Consider the following 20,837-nt stretch of genomic DNA (forward strand, 5'->3'; position numbering starts at 1 on the left):
CCAACAATGACATATCTACATGGAATGCTGTTGCATCTATCATCAAGGACCCCCACCACCCAGGCCGTGCTCTTGTCTCACTGCTGCCATCCATCGTCAGGGACCCCCACCACCCAGGCTGCCATCAGGAAGAAGGCACAAGAGTGTCAAGACCCAAACCATCAGGTTCAGGAACAGTTATTCCCCTCAACCTCCAGGCTCTTGAACAAGAGGGGATAACTTCACTAAACTTCAGTCACCCTAACACTGAAATGTTCCCACATTCTGTGGATTCACTTTCAAGGACTGATCTCATGTTTTCAATATGTATTGCTTAACTATTTATTTATCTATTATACAGATATTTTCTTTTTGTATATATACAGATTGATGTCCTTTGCACTTTGGTTGTTTGACCATCCTGCTGGGTGTGGTCTCTCATTGATTCTATAATGTATTTTATATTTACTATGAATGCCCATAAGAAAATGAATCTCAGAGAAGCATATGGTGACCTATATGTACTTTGAGAAATTTACTTTCAACTATGAACTTTGAAATTTATACCACCCTGTGTAAAATTGCTTTTGACTTCTTTTCTAAATTGTTTGGCTTTGATTTTTTTTAACCATAACATTTATTCCTTTCCTCCCCAAACAGCAGAATCATTTTCTTTCATTCTATTCTATCGTTGCCTTTGATTTTTGCAAAGGTCAATCAGATCAGTTTTTATTCTAAATTCCAGTAAATGCACCTCAGTTTGTGTAACCTTTCTTGGCTATTTAAACCCGGATATTTTCTGGCAAATCTACACATGAGTCATGCTTCCCAAGGTGACGCCCTTGTTATTCACCAGGTTGCAATTATGAGCTAACCAGGTTTTTATATGCAGAATTATAACTCCCACTCTCCAGTTGTCTTCATATAAAACACAACATTCTATTCACCTTCATGAACACTGCCTGTACCTGTTTTAATAATTAGTGCATGTAAGTGTCAAGGTCTCTGGTTTACCGCCATTTGGTCTAAATGGTCTAAAAATGGTCTACTGCCATTTTTCACTATATTAAACTATTCTATTCTGTGCAGAACTATACTGAACACAATCAAGCAAATTCAGTCTCAGACATGAGCCAGTCTGCTTATCCAGATTTACATTGAAGCTAGAGTTCCCTATTAAAATAATCCTGCCTTAATTACATGTTCACTTTCAATTTGTACTTTGTACACACCCTCCTCCACCTGTGTTCTTTTTATTATCTCCCATCACTCTTTATTTGATCTCACCCTGAGTTAAACACAGAACATTACAGCACAGGACAGGACATTCTGCACACAAAGCAAACCAAAAACACCCAAACACTAATCCCTCCTACCTACATCATGTCTATATCCTTCCATCTTCATAACATCCATGTGCCTATCCAAATGTTTCTCAAAAGCTTCCAATGTATTTTCTTCTGTCACCATACCAGGCATCAATGACTCTCCCAGCAAAAAGCTTAGCCCTCACATCCCCTTTGAACGTACCCCCTCTCATCTTCAATGCATGCCCCCTAGTATTAGAGATCTCAGCCCTGGGAAACAGATGCTCTCTATCCACTCTCACATAATCTTGTAAACTTCTATCAGATCTCCCCTCAGCCTCCGGTGCTCCTGAGAAAACAATCTAAGTTTATCCAGCCTCTTGTGATAGCATATACTCTCTAAACCAGGAGCATTCTGGTAAACCACTTCTGCACCTTTCCCGAAGCTTCAACCTCTTTCCTATAGTGAGGTGACCAGAACTGTGTGCACTATTCCAGATATGGACTGACTAGAGTTTTATAAATTTGCAACATAACTTCCTGACTATTGAATGCCTTGACTAATAAAAGCAAGCATTCCATAAGCCTTCCTAACCACCTTATCGACCTGTGTAGACACTTTCAAGAGCAACGACAGTAACTTGAACCCCAAGATCTCTCTGCTCAGCAATGTTTAAGGATCTTGCCCTTGACAGTGTACTGTCCCCTAGCATTTGCCCTACCAAGGTGCAACACCGCACATTTATCTGGGTTAAACTCCATCTGCCATTTGTCTGTCCACATCTGTCACTGATCTATTTCGTGCTGTATTCTTTGCCAGTCTTTTACACTATCCACAATTCCACCAATCTTGGTATGATCTGCAACTATATTTTCATCCAGGTCATTTATATACATAACAAACAGCAGAGATAGAACTCTGCGGAACACCACTAATTACAGACCTCCAGCTCGAATAAGCCCCTTCAATCACTACCCAAGTGTCAGTGAGGATACTCCATCTCTTTGGTTATATTTTCCTGATCTTTATTTTAAAGCTGGCACAGTCCTGATGACACTAGAACTTAGAACATAGAATAGTACAGCACATTACAGGCCCTTCAGTCCACAATGCTGTGCCGTCCCTCAAACCCTGCCTCCCATATAACCCCCCACCTTAAATTCCTCCATATACCTCTCTAGTAGTCTCTTAAACTTCACTAGTGTATCTGCCTTCACCACTGACTCAGGCAGTGCATTCCACGCACCAACCACTCTCTGAGTGAAAAACCTTCCTCTAATATCCCCCCTTGAACTTCCCTCCCCTTACCTTAAAGCCATGTCCTCTTGTACTGAGCAGTGGTGCCCTGGGGAAGAGGTGCTGGCTGTCTACTCTATCTATTCCTCTTAATATCTTGTACACCTCTATCATGTCTCCTCTCATCCTCCTCTCCAAAGAGTAAAGCCCTAGCTCCCTTAATCTCTGATTATAATCCATACTCTCTAAACCAGGCAGCATCTTGGTAAATCTCCTCTGTACCCTTTCCAATGCTTCCACATCCTTCCTATAGTGAGGTGACCAGAACTGGACACAGTACTCCAAATGTGGCCTATCTAGAGTTTTATAGAGCCGCATCATTACATCGCGTCTCTTAAACTCCATCCCTCGACTTGTGAAAGTTAACACCCCATAAGATTTCTTAACTACCCTATCTACCTGTGAGGCAACTTTCGAGGATCTGTGGACATGTACCCCCAGATCCCTCTGCTCCTCCACACTACCAAGTATCCTGCCATTTACTTTGTACTCTGCCTTGGAGTTTGTCCTTCCTAAGTGTACCACCTCACACTTCTCCAGGTTGAACTCCATCTGCCACTTCTCAGCCCACTTCTGCATCCTATCAATGTCTCTCTGCAATCTTCGACAATTCTTTACACTATCTACAACACCACCAACCTTTGTGTTGTCTGAAAATTTGCCAACCCACCCCAACATCCAGGTCGTTAATAAAAATTAAGAAAAGTAGAGGTCCCAGAACAGATCCTGGTGGGACACCCCTAGTCACAACCCTCCAATCTGAATGTACTCCCTCCACCACAACCCTCTGCCTTCTGCAGGCAAGCCAATTCTGAATCCACCAGGCCAAACTTCCCTGGATCCCATGCCTTCTGACTTTCTGAATAAGCCTACAGTGTGAAACCTTGTCAAATGCCTTACTAAAATCCATGTAGATCACATCCACTGCACTACCCTCATCTATATGCCTGGTCACCTCCTCAAAGAACTCTATCAGGCTTGTTAGGCATGATCTGCCCTTCACAAAGCCATGCTGACTGTCCCTGATCAGACCATGATTCTCTAAATGCCCATAGATCCTATCTCTAAGAATCTTTTCCAACAGCTTTTCCACCACAAATGTAAGGCTCACTGGTCTATAATTATCTGGACTATCCCTACTATCTTTTTTGAACAAGGGGTCAACATTCGCCTCCCTCCAATCCTCCGGTACCATTCCCGTAGACAACGAGGACATAAAGATCCTAACCAGAGGCTCAGCAATCTCTTCCCTTGCCTCCTGGAGCAGTCTGGGAAATATTCTGTCAGGCCCCGGGGACCTATCCGTTCGAATGTATTTTAACAATTCTAACACTTCCTCTCCCTTAATATCAACCTGCTCCAGAACATCAACCTCACTCATATTGTCCTCACGGTCATCAAGTTCCCTCTCAGTGGTGAATACCGTTCATTGAGGACCTCGATCACTTCCACAGCCTCCAGGCACATCTTCCCACTTTTATCTCTAATTGGTCCTACCTTCACTCCTGTCATCCTTTTGCTCTTCACATAATTGAAGAATGCCTTGGGGTTTTCCTTTACCCTACTTGCCAAGGCCTTCTCATGTCCCCTTCTAGCTCTTCTCAGCCCCTTCTTAAGCTCCTTTCTTGCTACCCTATATTCCTCAATAGACCCAGCTGATCCTTGCTTCCTAAACCTCACGTATGCTGCATCAAACTGCCAGCTGTGGCTCCCACACTATACTCTCAAAGTTGAATCCATGAGTGTAATTCATTCAATGTTGCTTGCACATTATCTGTTGAAAAAAAACCTTATTTGGGCCATGCAGACAATCCTCTGCTACAGTATTTTTACCCATCCTGTACTTTTTTCTCCCTGGTTTAACTGCTCTGAATCTTTTAGTTTTTCATTTGTTCACAGTACCCAAGGCAGTATTTCTAATTCAGAGCCTGCTTCCCTTTAATTTGTTTTGAAACTGCTATTTCTACTTATACCCTTGAACAGTTCTCTACCCACTCTGTTATTTGTTTAATGTCCCATTACACATAAAATAACAAAGAGAAGCAGGAGTACATCTCCTACCCATTAGCACCTTCTCTGCCATTCTATAAAATCTTTTATCTCAGTATCACTTGCACTAACCAACCATACTTTGATTCTGTGTTTTGAACATTTCCAGCCACTGAGACTCTACAGCCATCCTGGGTAGAGAATTCCAGGGATTCACTACTCTCTGGATTTCTCTAGATCATAGTCCTGAAAGACCAACCCCCAATCCCTGGCTTTAGACACCCTCACCAGAGGAAACATCATTTAGGTCGAACTGGAAATCTTCTATAACAATATGGTTATCCTTCAGTGAGATCAGCTCTCATTCTCCTGTACTTGAGAAAACACAAGCTATCTCTCCTCATAAGGCAACCCCACACCCATCCATCCCAACTCCATGAAACAAACTCAACATTTAATGCATTCCTTCTGTTGTAAGAACACACTTCCTTACATGGGGAGACATACCTAAACACAATATTCCACATGGGGTTTAAGCAGGGCCTTAAACACTTGCATTAAACCCAAACCATTTCTTTTACTTTACACATTACACAGTAGTATAACAAATCTTCCAGTGACTCCAATGGGTCACTGGAAGACATACACTGTATGTGAAGCAAGAAGCAAGAAGCAAGACATACACTGTAAAAGTACTCTTTATCCTGGTTTTGACAACAGACCCAGCAAGTTTCTGACCCCTGATGTTCCAGACCACAACCCCATCACACTGTTTAGATCCTGGACCTCAACTACCTGCACAACTGACTCACCCACTGGGCCTCTGGCTCACATGCCAAACTAATCAGCCTGATGTCAGTAGTGGATAAATTATAGGAAGGTATCCTAAGGGATTTAATATGTAAGTATTTCAATAGACAGGGCCTGATTAACGTAGTCAATATGGTTTTGAGTGTGGTAGGTCATGCCTAAGAGGTTACCAGGAAAGCTGATGAAAGAAAGGCAGAGGATGTTGTCTACATTTGACAAGATGCTGCATAGGAGGTTGATCAAGAAGGTTCAATCGCTTGGTATTCAGGATGAGATAGTAAATTGGATTCAACATTGGATTGCGTTAGAAGCCAGAGTGTGGTATTAGATAATGGCCTCTCTGACCGGAGGCTTGGATTGGTGCTGGGCCCATTGTTGTTTGTCATCTATAATCAACGTTTTGGATGATAACTGGTAATTAGATGATAATTATTCAAGCACCATGTGGTAAGCTGGGTCAGCAAATCTGCGGATGATGCCACGATTAGGGGTGTAGTGGACAGCAAGGAAGGTTGTCAAAGCTTACATGGGATCCGCATCAGCTGAAAAAATGGGCTGTAAAATGTGGCAGATGGCATTTAATGCAAACAAGTGTGAGATGTTGCCTTTTAGGAGGAAACACCAGGGTAGGACCTACACAGAAGTACACAGAAACATAGAAAACCTACAGCACAATCCAGGCCCTTTGGCCCACAAAGCTGTGTCGAACAGGTTCTTACCTGAGAAATTACCTAGGGTTACCCATAGCCCTCTATTTTTCTGAGCTCCGTATACCTGTCCAGGAGTCTCTTAAAAGACCCTATCATATCCGCCTCCACCACTGTTGCCAGAAGCCCAATCCATGCACTCACCACTCTCTGCGTAAAAAACTTACGTCTGATATCTCCCCTGTACCTGCTTCCAAGCACCTTAAAGCTGTACCCTCTCAGGCTAACCATTTCAGCCTTGGGAAAAAGCCTCTGACTATTCCACACGATCAATGCTTCTCATCATCTTATATCTCTATCAGGTTTCCTCCCATCCTCTGTCACTCCAACAAAAAAAGGTCGAGTTCACTCAACCTATTCTCATAAGGCATGCTCCCCAATCCAGGCAACATCCTTGTAAATCTCCTCTGCACCCTTTCTATGGTTTCCACATCCACAAGGCAAACAGAACTGAGCACAGTACTCCAAGTAAACTGAAGAGTGTGGTAGAACAGAGGAATCTGGTGAGACTGATCTATAATTCCTTGTGACATCACAGGCAGATAAGTTGATAAAGAGAGCTTCCTTCACAAATCAAAAGTTGGGATGTTGTGTTGAAGTTCTATAAGGCACTGGTGAGGCCTACTTTGGAGTATTGTGAGCAGTTATAGTCAACTACCTACAGTAAAGATATGAATAAGATTAAGAGTACAGAGGGCATTTACAAGGTTGCTGCTGGGTCTTGAGGATTTGAGTTATTGGGAAAGGTTGACTAGGTTAGGACTTTTCCCTGGAGAATGAGAGGAGATTTGATAGAGGTATACATAATTATGAGGGTATAGAAAAGGTAAATGCAAACAGGTTTTTCTACTAACATTAGGTGAAATAGTCACAGGTTAAAGGAGAAGTATTTAAGGGAACCTAAGTGGGAACTTCTTCATTCAGAGGGTGGAGCAAGTGTGGAATTGGCTGCCAGCAGAAGTATTGGAGCAAGTTTGATTGCAACATTTAAGAGAAGTTTGGATAAGTACAGGATGAGAGGTTTGGAGAGATATGGCCCAGGTGCAGATTGATGGAACTATGCAGAATAAGAGTTTGGCATAGATAAGATGGCTCAAAGGGTTTGGTTCTCTGCTGTAGTGCTCTATGACTCTAATGTTGGAACAATCAGATGCTGGATTATTGGTGTATTATTCCACAATGCACAAGGATCAAGGCCCTGAGTCTTACAGTCTGCAATGGGACATCACAATCATATCTATCTTTATATTAATGGTTTGCACACATGAATATCTGTGTCTTTCATTCTTGGCAACTCAGTAAATACTGCTCATTAAGTTTCCATGATTGAATGCTGAATTATTAATAGTTCCTTTCATTCATTAGTCACATTTCACGCTGCTTTAAATTGATTTCTAGTCCCCTAGATTCCAAATGCTTGTCATTAAGCTGAATATTTGATACATATAAATTGCTCCAATGCCATAATGAATAAAGGCATCAAATAGCACAATGTTAAACCACACACGAGGTTAAAGTTTCAATCCCAATCTGGAAAAAATAAAGTCGGATCTCATGTCCAATCAATAGGGGTATGTAGTACAACAGTTTACAGTTGCAAGAATCTTTAACACGGTCATATCTCAATAAAGTGCTTCACAAAAGCACATCCAAGACCCAGAATGGATGCAGGGATAGAATGAGAAAATGGGAGAGGTGAGCAGAGATGTGCACAGGCATAAAGCCTTAATGAGAGTGTAAAAGTGGAATGTGGAGAAGCAGAGGGATTAATGGTTTTGTTTTCTACCTAGTCTCTGAAGGCGAAGCTACCAGTGACAAACATGAACTAAATTTATTATCGAAGTACATATATGTCATCATATACAACCCTGCGATTTGCTTTCATAGAAACATAGAAAATAGGTGGAGGAGTAGGCCAGTATTGGAAGTGTTATAAGCTCACAACACTGGGGCAGCCTGTTGTACAACGTGGGAAACTATGTCACTGGGGTACTGCATTTATTGTCTCTGATTTCAATTGTTGCTGCTCAGTGATATGGCAAGGTAGTACACTGTGCATTTATCAAACACAAGCTGACCAAAGTCAAAACAGAGATGATGATTCATGAAAAGTATTGAACCTTTTCCACTAATGGATTAGACATTTAATAACAGGCCTAGATAAAGTGGACGTGGAGAGGATGTTTCCTACAGTGGAGGGAGTCTAGGACCAAAGGGCACAGTCTCAGAAAAGAGGGGCGTCCATTTAGAACAGAGATGTGGAGGAATTTCTTTAGGTGGAGGTTATTGCTCTGGACAGCTGAGGAGGCCAAGTGATATTTAAAGCAGATGTTGATATGTTCTTGATTAATCAGGGCATCAAGGATTACGGGGAGAAGGCAGGAGAATGAGGATAAGAGGATAATAAATCAGTCATAATGGAACAGCAATGCATTCAACAGGATGAATGGCCTATTTCTGCTCCAATGTCTTATAGTCTTTCTCACTACATTGCCCTGTAAAGCTAAGACCAAGGTAGTGTAGGGATTGGCTAAATAACGCAAAGCAATACAAGCTATGTTCACCCAAAGCTGAGACCTGGTTGTCACAACGGCCAGAGGCATGGTTCTGTGGGACAGAATCAGGAGAGTAGTAGGTTAGAGAGGGGAAGCACACACCGAGTGCTGAAACACCCCACAATAACACTTACTTTGTATCCCCTAATGATACAGGTGGTGGTTGCACAATCCACTGAATCCATGCCCACTATCGATCCCACTTGTTCCCCCAAAGCATGCTATCACACATACCCATTAATCTCCTCCCCCTTATCCTGTGGGATGGGCAATTTATAGTGCCCAAACAACTGGCAACTTTTTTTGTGATTTGGAGGGAAACAAGCAGCAGGAGGAAATCTGCATAGCTGCAGGGAAAACGTGCAAATTCCACACAAGTGGTGTTGAAGATCATTGGGAGGCAACCAAACTACCTACATTGTCACTGTAAAGGAGCCCCTCCTTTCCTCACCCAGTTTCCTTAACAATTCTCTCTGCTGAACAGTTTCACAGTTGACAAACCCCTGATCACTGAGCAAACAAACTGTCTGGACACGAAGGAATTCACAATTGAACAGAATCTCATTCCAAATGTGGAGCCTCTAGTAATAAGGGTCTCACTGGATTCTAGCTGAAAGGCAAAGGTGTTAGCTGATATTCCCGATCCTTAAGCAGGGGACACAGCAAGCTTTCATTCTACCACCATGAGTTCATGTTGCAGCTCTATAAAACCCTGGTTAGGCTACATTTGGAATATTGTGTTCAGTGCTGATCGCCTCATTACAGGAAGGTTGTGATCAGCACTGAGAGTGGGGGCAGAGGAGATTTAATAGGATACTGTCTGGATCAGTGAGCTAGGGCTTTCTCTTTCCAGAAAGGAGAATGAGGGGTGATTTGATGGAGGTGTACAAGGTGATAAGAGGCATAGATTGAGTGGATAGCCAGAGATTTTTTTCCTAAGGTAGAAATGGCTAATACCAGGGGGCATAATTTTAAGGTGATTGGATGAAAGTTTAGGGGGAAGGATGTCGGAGGTACGTGTTTTTACACAGGGAGTGGTGGGTGCATGGAACACCCTGTCAGGGATGATGACAGAAACAGGTACATGAGGGGCATTTAAGAAACTCTTAGATAGGCACATGGATGATAGAAAAATGGAAACAGGAAGGGTTAAATTGATCCCATAGTAGGTTAAAAGTTGGTGCAACATCATGGGTCCAATGGTCTGTACTGTGCTATAATGTTCGGTTATATATTCTTTCTGACCTTAGATCTGGCTGAAGGCCCTTTGTTTTTCATAGATGAACTCGGTCACCTGTTACATTTAGCCTCATGTATCAGGCTTTATTGGAGCTTGATTGTTAAATTAGTGGGTTATGGTATTTCATTCAGCATATTAGTGAGAAGACATTTATTTATAAAGATTAATATCATCTCATACACACAGACTGAAGAAATTGCACTTCCCTCATTAGAAACTGAATTTGGTAAATGAACACACCCCAGTAACAGTCATAGAAGACCAGCGATATTCAGTAGCTGCAAATTTATCTTACAAATGAAATAACTTAGGGAAATTATTACAGTGAGTTCAAGCAAGCGTGATTTGATTCATGTAAATTTTGATTCATATAATGATTCATTATATTTTGATCAGTGATGATAGATTTTTGAGATACTTATTGAAAAATGATCTGCCTTATACACATAATTTTAAGCAGCCCAGGAGATTCAAACTGATAAAAATTCACATTAAATACTCAAAAGTAAATTTTATAATAATTGAAAAATTAAAAATGAATTTTGTCAGAATTTGCATTGGCATGGTGAAGATTATTTAAAGAACAAAAGAAAGAAGGGATGTACAGTTTATTCTCAGGCTAGTAAACGGTTACTAGTGCACACACAGGAATCAGTATTTACACTGATGACACACTCAACGTTTCAGGCACAGCTTCTTTCCCTCCACTAACAGATTTCTGAATGGACAATGAACCCATGAACACTATCTCGCTAGTCTTTTTGTTTCTCTCTTTTTGCACTACATACTTAATTTAATTTTTATATACACTTCTTATTGTAATTTATAATTTAAAAAGTATTATGTATTGCAATGTACTGCTACCGCAGAACAAAAAATACTTCAGTGATGTTAATCCTGATTCTGATACTTAAAGTCAATATTTTTCTTTGAATCAGTAATTCACTAAGATAGTCTTTTAGAATAGAGATGGAGAGAAATTTCTTTATCCAGGGGGATGCGAATCTGTGGAACTGATTGCTACAGACCGCTGTGAAGGCCAAGACATTTGGTACATTTAAAGTGGAGGTTGATAGATTCTCAGTTAGTAGGGGTGTTAAAGGTTATGGGGAGAAGGCAAGGGAATGTGGTTGAGAGGGAAATTAAATAAGGCTAGATGAAATGGCAGAGCACACCCGATGGGCCAAATGGCTTAATTCTGCTCCTATGACTTAAGGCCTTGTGAATCTCAGGTTGGGTTGTCTCATGAAGAGAGACTGAATTAAGATTAGTCAATACTCATTCAAAGACGTCTGTAAAGATGAAAAAGGTTTTGAGGAGGATTGACAAGTTTCTTTAGCCTGAAGAGGGTGAAAGAGGTGGACAGTACCAGTGGGGAATTGGATGAGATGCCAGCTCACTGACACACAAGAGACCTGAGAGCCACTCTGCTTCTACTTATCATGTTAATTACAGTATCATGCCAAACATTTAGCTCAGGAGCCAAAGTTTAGTTGAAACCCACAGACTATGTGGTCAACTATGTGGTCTTTTGACTAGCAGCCAATAAACATTTTCAGGACAGGCTAATTTCAAGAATGCAATTTTCTTCAAAATCATAATCACACCATTGGAATCAGAGTGAATGGAAATTGCATTTTGTCAGAACACTGTCCCCTAATCCTTTTGTAGAGCTGTCACTGCAGTTTAAAATGCTGACTCTGACAAGGAAAGATTTCCATAAAAAGGAAAATTTGCATTCTTCTTGTACAGTGCCTAACTTCAATGTCTTGAAGCATGCCAGGGACAAGTCCAGACAAATGGAAAGGTAGCCAGTTTGCACATAAAGCTCCCACATTGTGATAATCTGGTTCAATGATGTTTGAGAGAAAAGCATTAACCAGGATGGTGGGGAGAACTTACTTGGTTGTCTCTGAAGGACTGCCATATGATCTGTAGTCAATAATAACTTCTATAGATGCACAGTGGAGAGTAACCTAACTGGTTGCATCACCATCTGATAAGGAAACACCAATGCCCAGGAACAGAAAAGTCTACAGAAAATGGTGGATACAACCCTGTCTATCAAAGGCAAAGTCCACCCCACCATTGCACATTTACAAGGAGCACTGCTACCAGAAAGCAGCATCCATAAGGAAAGATCCCCACAATCCAGACCATGCTCTCTTCTCTCTATTACCATCAGGCAGGAAATTCAGGAGCCTTATGTCCCACACCTTCAGGTTCAGGAACAGTTCTTATCCTACAACCATCAGGCTCTTGAGCAGAGTGGATAATTTCTCAACTCAACTTTGAACTGATTCCACAACCTACAGACTCACTGTCAAGGATTCTGTTGTTGGTATTATTCATTTATTTAATTACTTTTATTTGCTCAATTTGACTTCCTTTGCACATTGGTTAGTTCAGTCTTTATTTATGCATGGTTTTTCATAAATGCTACTGTACTTCTTTATTTTTATATAAACACCTGCCAGAAATTCAAGGTAGTATATGATGACATTTACATACTTTGATAATAAACTTACTTTGACTTTCACATTAATACTCTCAAGAATCATACTGCATAGAAACAGGCCCTTTGGCCCAGCTGGTCCATGCCAAGTAAGATATCCATCCAAGCTAGTTCTGTTTGCCCGCATTGGTTCATAATCTTCTAAACTTTACCTATCTATGTACCTGTTCACCTTACTTTTAAATGATAATAATGTACCTGCCTCAAACACTTCCTCTGGCAGCTCATTCCGTATACATACCACCCTGTGTGTTAAAATATTGTCCCTCAGTTTCCTATTAAATCTCTGCTCTCTCACTTCAAGCCAATGCCCTCTAGATCTTGATGACTCTGGTTAAAAAAAGACACATTCACCCTAACAAAGCCTCTCATGATTTTATACACTCTCCTGTAAGGTATAACATTTTACTCAAACATCCCATGCAAACGTTAATACCAAACTGAAGTATTGGGGATTATATGGAGGGGGCACGACTAGACCACAGCAACCACACAGCTCAGTAAGGCTTTCAGAGAGTGTGAGGAAGACACCTTTAATTAAATCAGCTGTAGGGACTTCTAGTGTTGTAACAGTGAACGTCAAGTAGAACTGCCTGGGCTCTGATGAAATACCTACTATGTGGCTCTTTCCCGATGCTGCCTGACTGAGTGAAAACAGCATTTTCTGTTTTTGTTACACATTTCTGGTATCTGCAGCTTTGATCTTCAACAACTATCTACTGATTCTGAAAGATTAGAATCCAGATCCTCAACAGCTCCATTTTTTTGAAGAGAAGCACAAAATACAGTTTTAAATAATTGAATGCTATTGTTGTAAGAACATACTTCACCTCATTGCTAGCTGCCTCAGAAGATAGTGATGAGGCTCTGTTTAGTACTATTGGCTAGGACAACCCTGACTGCTTGCATCCTGGTGTAGAAACACCAATGCCCATGAACAGAAAAGTATACAGAAAGTGGTGGATGCAGCCCAGCCAATCACAGGCAATGTCCCCCCCCCCCCCCCCATCATTGAGCACATCTCGAAGGAACGCCACCACGAGAAAGCAGTATCCATCATTAAGGGCCCCCACCATGCAGACCATGCTCCTTAGGGGCCTTGGGTCTCATTCCACCAGGTTTAGGAACAGTTATTACCCTTCAACCATCAAGACTCCTGAACCAACATGGATAACTTCATTTGCTTCAACTCTGAACAGATTCTACAACCTACGGACTCAATTTCAAGGACTTAATGACTCATGTGCCCAATATTAATTAACTTTTTTTTGCACCATGTCTCTTGTACACTGGTTGTTTATCAGTCTTTGTGTGTAGTTTTTCATTGATTCTATTGTACTATTCTGTTCTGCTGTGAATATCTACAAGGAAATGAACCCCACATTAGTGTATAGTAAGATATGTACACAGAATGCTTTCCAGTCCTGTTGAGGGCTCTCGGCCGAAATGTCAACTGTTCATTTCCATAGATGCTGCCTGACCTGCTGAGTTCCTCCAGCATTTTGTGTGTGTTGCTCTCAATTTCCAACATCTGTAGAGTCTCTTGTGTGTATAGTGTTACATATGTACATTGATAATAAATTTATTTGGAACTTTAAACTGTTGCAGGGTTGCTTCAGAGGGCAAATAAGAGCCAACATGTTAGTCTGCTGGTTCAAAGGTGTGAGTTGCAGCAAGTTGGCTACACCCACAGAAGTATGGTTGATTCCCTTCCCCAGGACCCTACAGGTACCCAATCACTTCTACTGATACCCAAGGTAAGGTGAGTACATTTCAAAGAAAGAATCAAACTTGTTTCCATTTGCATCCTTAAGATTGTAAGCTCAGTTTTCAAGCATACCCAAGCTTCATCCCTTCTGAGTTGGGGCACTAGTCAGTTTCTCAAAGATGTGGAGAAAGCAACAGAAGAGAGGCCTTTTAAATAGCTCTGGGTTTGTGCTTATCCCCTTGAAGGACAGAGTATTCCAGTCCGAAAAGCACAGATGACTTTCCACTTGTCAGGCACTGACTTGCACAGCATCTTAACAGCTATTTGCAACATTATCAAATCAAATCTAGTTTAATTATCAGTCAGATTATACATAGATGCAGCTGAACGTGATAGCATTCCTCTGGGACAAAGTGTAAAACGTTCAAAACAGCAAGGAAACATTCAAAAATAGCAAGTAACATAATTCAAAATATTGTGCAAAGAAACATGTCCTACTGGAAAAAAAACATATATAGTTCAAGACCTTGAGCAACAATGTCCAGCAACTGATGGTACAATCTCCGGGGAGTGTAGAGACGTACATAACCTAGCCTGTCATTCCATCACTAGAACACGGGGGAGCAGCACCGATGGGCGATGACGGGTTCCAGCTGAGCTCAATTACACTGTGGTGCTTCTGCATCTCTTACCTGGTTTGCAGCAGCAGGTAAACCTGGGTCTTCACACCTAGTTCTCACTACAACTGTAGCTACGCAGCTCCCATGTGGACAAGGCTAACAGGCCTGCAGCAATGTACATTATCACCGTCCTACAGAGTCTTGCACTATATACTACACTAACATGGAACAGAATTAGACCAGCTGGCCCATCCATTCATGACCGATTTATTAACCCTCTGAACCCCATTCTCCTGCCTTCTTTGATAATCTTTGATGTCCTTACTAATCAAGAACCTATCAACTTCTGCTACAAAAATAGCCAATCTCTTGGCCTCCGCAGCCATCTGTGGCAATGAGTTTCACAGACTGTGGCTAAAGAAGCTTCTCATCTCTGTTCTTAAAGGACATCCTTACATTCTGAGGCTGTGCCCTCTGCTCCTAGATTCCCCCACTATTGGAAACATCCTTTCCACATGCACTCTATCCAGGCCTTTCAATACTCTATAGGTTTCAGTGAGATTTCCCCATCATTCTTCTAAACTCCAGTGAATACAGGCCCAGAGCCATCAAATGTAACAAACCAGTGAGGACTTAGTCACTTAAATCCCATCTTCTGGATCCATCACCCAAGTAACTCCTTGTGTTTATGAGTCGTGAACCATATCCAGGTGGGAGGAAAGGGGAACATTACAGACATGACTGACATGGTACACAACATGAAGGTGTGGATTGTACACCAGCAATCAGAACCCTTGGCAATTCTATCCCCTTGTCTTGCCCAAAGGCCTCATCTGAATTGCGAATCGCCAGCAGTGAACTCAGCAGACAACCCTTTAACACAGTCGCAGGTAAAAACTGTACAGTCCCAACAGTTTCTGTGGACAAAAGTGACCAAAAATAAAAAATCAAGTTCTTTGTCCAGAACTAATAAATGTCTAACTGAATAGAGATGTTGTATTTTCACAGGCTGCTTTTACCTATAAATGGAAAAGACAGAATGCACACAGAGCAGCTGTGGGTGTTAGTTTTTTTTATTTAGCCTTCAGAAGAATCTGTAACAGATTCTTCTGCCAATTCTGGTCATGTCTGGCATTGGTGGGGGGTGAGTGCTGGGAAATGTGCAGCCTGGGCAATTTCAGGATCTAAGTCCACGAATGAGACAACAAACTACAGCAAGCAATTCACAATTGTACAGCAGACAGCACTGCTGCCACACAGCCCCTGGGTCAGGGCTTCACTTCTGAGCTCAGGTGCTGTCTCTGTGGAGTTTGCGTATGCTGTGTTTCTTTTTCCCTTTATCCACACAGGCCACTTCATCACATCAGTATAGAGGTTCCACAAGAGGAAAGCAATTACAGAATGCAGAATAAAGCTTACAGTCACAGGGAAAGCGCAGAGCTGGCAGACAAAATGGGGTAAGTGTAGAATTAATGTAAAGGGGTGTGTAATGATCGATATGTCTGATTCTATGTTGTATGAGTCTGAATTCCACCCAGGACAAAGGGTACAAGGATGATATCAGAGCTGAGACACTAAACGGGTGGGGCTTTCCTCAGAAGATATGTTGGATAATCCTACAGATTTATAAAATTAAGGAAGGGCTGATTATGATTATAATACTTTAAGATGGTCATTGAATCTTCTTTACTCAGGGAATGGTTAGAATTTAAAATCATTTCAATGATTTCAAGAGCAGTAGATGTAGTGTATATGGATTTCAGCAAGGCATCTGCTAAGGTACCCCATGCAAGGCTTATTGAGAAAGTAAGGAGGCATGGGATCCAAGAGACATTGCTTTGTGGATCCAGAACTGGCTTGCCCACAGAAGGGAAAGAGTGGTTGCAGATGGGTCATATGGAGGTCGGTCACCAGCAGAGTGCCTCAGGGATCTGTTCTGGGATCCTTACTCTTTGTGATTTTTATAATGACCTGGATGAGGAAGTGGAGGGATGTTTGCTGATGACACAAAGGTTGGGGGTGTTGTGGATAGTGTGGAGGGCTGTCAGAGGTTACAGCAAGACATTGATAGGATGTAAAACTGAGCTGAGAAGTGGCAGATGGAGTTCAACCCAGATAAGTGTGAAGTGGTTCATTTTGGTAGGTCAAATATGATGGCAGAATATAGTATTAATGATAAGACTCTTGGCAGTGTGGAGGATCAGAGGGATCTTGGGGTCCAAGTCCACAGACGCTCAAAGCAGCTGCGCAGGTTGCTTCTGTGGTTAAGAAGGCGTACGGTGTATTGGCCTTCATCAATCATGGAATTGAATTTAGGAGCCGAGAGGTAATATTGCAGCTATATAGGACCCTGGTTAGACCCCACTTGGAGTACTGTGCTCAGTTCTGGCCGCCTCACTACAGGAAGGATGTGGAAGCCATAGAAAGCCAGAGGAGATTTACAAGGATGTTGCTTGGATTGGGGAGCAGGCCTTATGAAAACAGGTTGCGTGAACTTGGGCTTTTCTCCTTGGAGTGACGGAGGATGAGAGATGACCTGATAGAGGTGTATAAGATGATGAGAGGCATTGATCGTGTGGATAGTCAGAGGCTGAAGTGGTTGCCACAAGAGGACACGGGTTTAAGCAGCTGGGGAGTAGATACAGAGGAGATGTCAGGGGTAAGTTTTTTTACTCAGAGAGCATGGAATGGGCTGCCAACAACAGTGGTGGATACGGATACAATAGGGTCTTTTAAGAGACATTTGGATAGGTACATGGAGCTTAGTAAAATAGAGGGCTATAGATAAGCTTAGTAATTTTTTAAGGTAGGGACATGTTCAGCACAACTTTGTAGGCCGAAGGGCCTGTATTGTGCTGTAGGCTTTCTATTTACAGGATTAAGTGAAATGAATGGTATAAATATATTTTGGGGAAGCTACATTTGTAGAAGAGAGAAAGTGATCAAAAATACTATGGTGGTAAATAAAGTAGCAGTGAAGACAAATATTGGCAAAGAACTGTTAAGCTGAGTTGTCTAACTCTTTGCAGCAAATTCTATGCACTGTTCTATGTACATTCAACTGATGTACACACTGAACAATCTACATTTGCTTTAAAATTCCAAATGCAACACCACAATAGATCAGACCTGGGTAGATGACCAACCGGGCGGTTGATGGAGGAGCAGGAGGTTGAGTATTCCATTGGAACTGTTAGCAAAACGTAATGGAAACTTGAGAGTGTTAAACTATGCAGTCAAGCAGTTTAATATCTCATCCAGAGGTCGGTTTATAAAATTACCAAGTAGGGCTGCAAAGTCAAAATTGCTCTCGGTTTGAGTGCATATGTTCAGGTTCTAAATTGAAATATAGCCCTGCCGACTTGAATTCTAATGGTGATACCATCTTTAAATTCTGGTGAACATTTACACAATCCTGTGTTGTTTCTCCCTTGTTCACACCATCATAAACCATTGTGTGTAAGTGTTAGCTTAGTTCATAAAGAAGAATGCTATCTGAGCAATATTTTGTGTTAACATTATGTGAAATTTTATCCCTGATTATCAGTATAGCAACTGACCGCCTTAGTAATTTAATGAATGCCAACATGATAATAATCTTTTTACAATTCAAACTTTACTTACCCATGTTGTGTATAATTTTGGATATTTTACATGGTAGTCTAGCTTCTTATACCTCAATCTTATGAATGAGTGACTTAAATCATCATAAGTTTGCTGTATGAAGTATTTATGGTATTTTTCTGGTTTATTTTCAGTTTTACTTTTACTCGATTGTACGTGTGCGTGCTGCTCAAAGAAAGCACTGGGAACTTGGACACTAGTCTGACTCATGTGTTCAGTTCAGTGGAGTTTGGCTCACCAGTGAATTCTGTACTTCCTACTTCACACACAAGGACAGCAGTACAGTGTAACTCTCTGACCCAAGGCCCAAGTCTTGCCAACTGAGTCAAGCTGCAGGAAGATAAGCCAAGCTGTCAATCTCACACGTTAGAATGAAAGGATACAATTTCTGAATGAGATCATAGGCATGCTTGTAGTTCTGTGTGAGGAAGCAGAGGGAGACTGTGGCCACAGGGTTGTGACACCAGGAACGATACAAGCTGCAGAACAGATTGCAGCTTTCCTGTAGGCAACAAAATATACAGAAATAATAATTTAAAAAAAGCAACATACCAAAGGTAGAGCCTTCAAGTTATAGCTTCAAACTGTGGTGCACAGCACACTAATTCTGAACCATTGTGAAGCCCCCTAGACATGACACAATAAGAAGCCCAGCTATTAAACTGAGCCATCTTGTTTGTAGTTGGTCTTTATATTTTTTTAAGATGAAAATTAACCTTGTTATGCAAATCAAATTTTGTTAATAGAGGTGAAGTAGGGTGAGGGCTGTGGAAATAAAACATAGTATCCAATTCTTCTCTCTCAGTGGAGGTCGACATAAATGAATGAAGTCCTACAGAGTGCTTATCGAGAGTTAGGTAAGAAATTAAAATGAAGGAAATTGAGGTTAGTGATTTCTGGATTACTTCTGGTGCCATATACTAGTCAGACCAGGAATAGAAGAGTCAGATGAATGTGTGGCTGAAGGGCTGGTGTACGGGCCAGGGATTCAGTTTCTTGGATCATTGGGAACTCTTCTGGAGTAAACATGACCTATACAAGAGGGGCAAGTTGCACTTAAAACAGAGGGGGGTCTGATATCCTACTGGGGAAATGTTCCTTTGTCACCAGGAAGGTATAGAGTAAATTACCAGTGGGGTGGGATTCACGAGAGTGAAGTCAGCGAGAAGACAGGAGTCTGTGTAGCAACCAAAGAGTGTAATTTAGTGATCAGGACAGTCATGTTTGCAGTTGAAGAGCAGATAGGAAAACTGCTTAATATTGCACCTATTTCAAAGCATGGTTTCTTAACAGGTAAGGCCAATGAACTGAAGGCATGGAAAGCCTCTAGGGACTTGGGCATCGTAGCCATTTTAGAAACATGGCTGAGAGAAGGGCAGGATTGGCAGCTTTCAGAATACAGAAACTTTAGATGTGACACAGTAAGAGTGGAGAGGGTTCTGCATTTTGATAGAAGAGGACATAACAACAGTGCTTTGAGAGGATATTTTTGAGGCCTCATCTAACGAGGCCATTTGGGTAGAACTTAGAAATAGGAAGGGGATGGTTTCCTTGGTGAAGTGGTATATCAACCTCTCCCCACAAATAATCAGTGGGAACTGAGGAACAGATGTGTTGAGAAAATTCACGTGTTGTAAAAACGGGGCACTCCTCTGTTTTCATGGATATTTGCGAAGAAAAAGAATTTCAGGATGTATATTTTATGACATTAAATGTATCTATTGAATAGCAGGTAGAGCTGGTGGGACTTCTCAGTCTTCCTGGTATTGACTGGGTTACCCAGAATAAAAAGGGCCTGGATGGGGCAGAATTTGTGTGGTGCATCCAAGGTAGTTTCCTCACTTTGGAAGAAGGAATACTGGATATCCTCTTGGGGCCCAAGAGGATATTTCTCTTTTGGGGAGAAGACTGAGTCCAGTGACCACAATTTTATTAGTTTTAAAATAGTTATGGAAAAAGAAAGACAGGTTCATGGGTTGAGTTCTTGAACTGGAGCAGGACTATTTTTGAGGGCATTAGGTAGGATTGAGCTGGGCTTCAATGGTGACTTTATTTAAAGGCAAAGGAATAGTTGGCAATTATGTACGGAGCTGTAGGAGATAGCTCAGATTTTTAATATTGTTTATCTTCACTGTTTATTAAGAGAATATCAGAAAATGGATGCCAAAGAAATGAGTGTAATTAATTATGTGGCTTTGGATCATGTGCACATTATGAGGAAGGAGGTATTGGTAGTCTTCAAGGTGGGCATTAAGTGGGCAAACTTCGGCCTGACTAAATGCAACCCCAGATCTTATGGGAAGCCAGGGAAGAAATCGCGGAGGCCCCTGTAAAGATATTTGCTTTATTGTTAGTCACTGGTTAAGTTTCACAAGATTAGAGGGTGGCCAATGTTGTTCCATTGTTCAAGAAAGGTCACAAGGACAGGCCAGAGAACTACAGGCTGGTGAATTTGACTTCAGTTGTAGGCAAGTTAACTGGAGGGA

The 20,837-nt window shown here is 41.5% G+C and overlaps 1 protein-coding gene across 2 annotated transcripts in view; it reads right to left on the minus strand.

Moving 5' to 3' along the window:
- Positions 1-20,837, minus strand: part of vac14 (vac14 homolog (S. cerevisiae)) — a 496,659-nt gene that overhangs the window by 111,362 nt on the left and 364,460 nt on the right. For both annotated transcript variants that reach the window (XM_059992522.1, XM_059992521.1), the window contains one exon: positions 18,735-18,853. In XM_059992522.1, the coding sequence (XP_059848505.1) occupies positions 18,735-18,853 (119 nt within the window). The remainder of the gene's footprint in view (positions 1-18,734; positions 18,854-20,837) is intronic.

The sequence above is a fragment of the Hypanus sabinus genome, chromosome 17 (genome assembly GCF_030144855.1).
Source record: "Hypanus sabinus isolate sHypSab1 chromosome 17, sHypSab1.hap1, whole genome shotgun sequence".
NCBI lineage: Eukaryota > Metazoa > Chordata > Chondrichthyes > Myliobatiformes > Dasyatidae > Hypanus > Hypanus sabinus.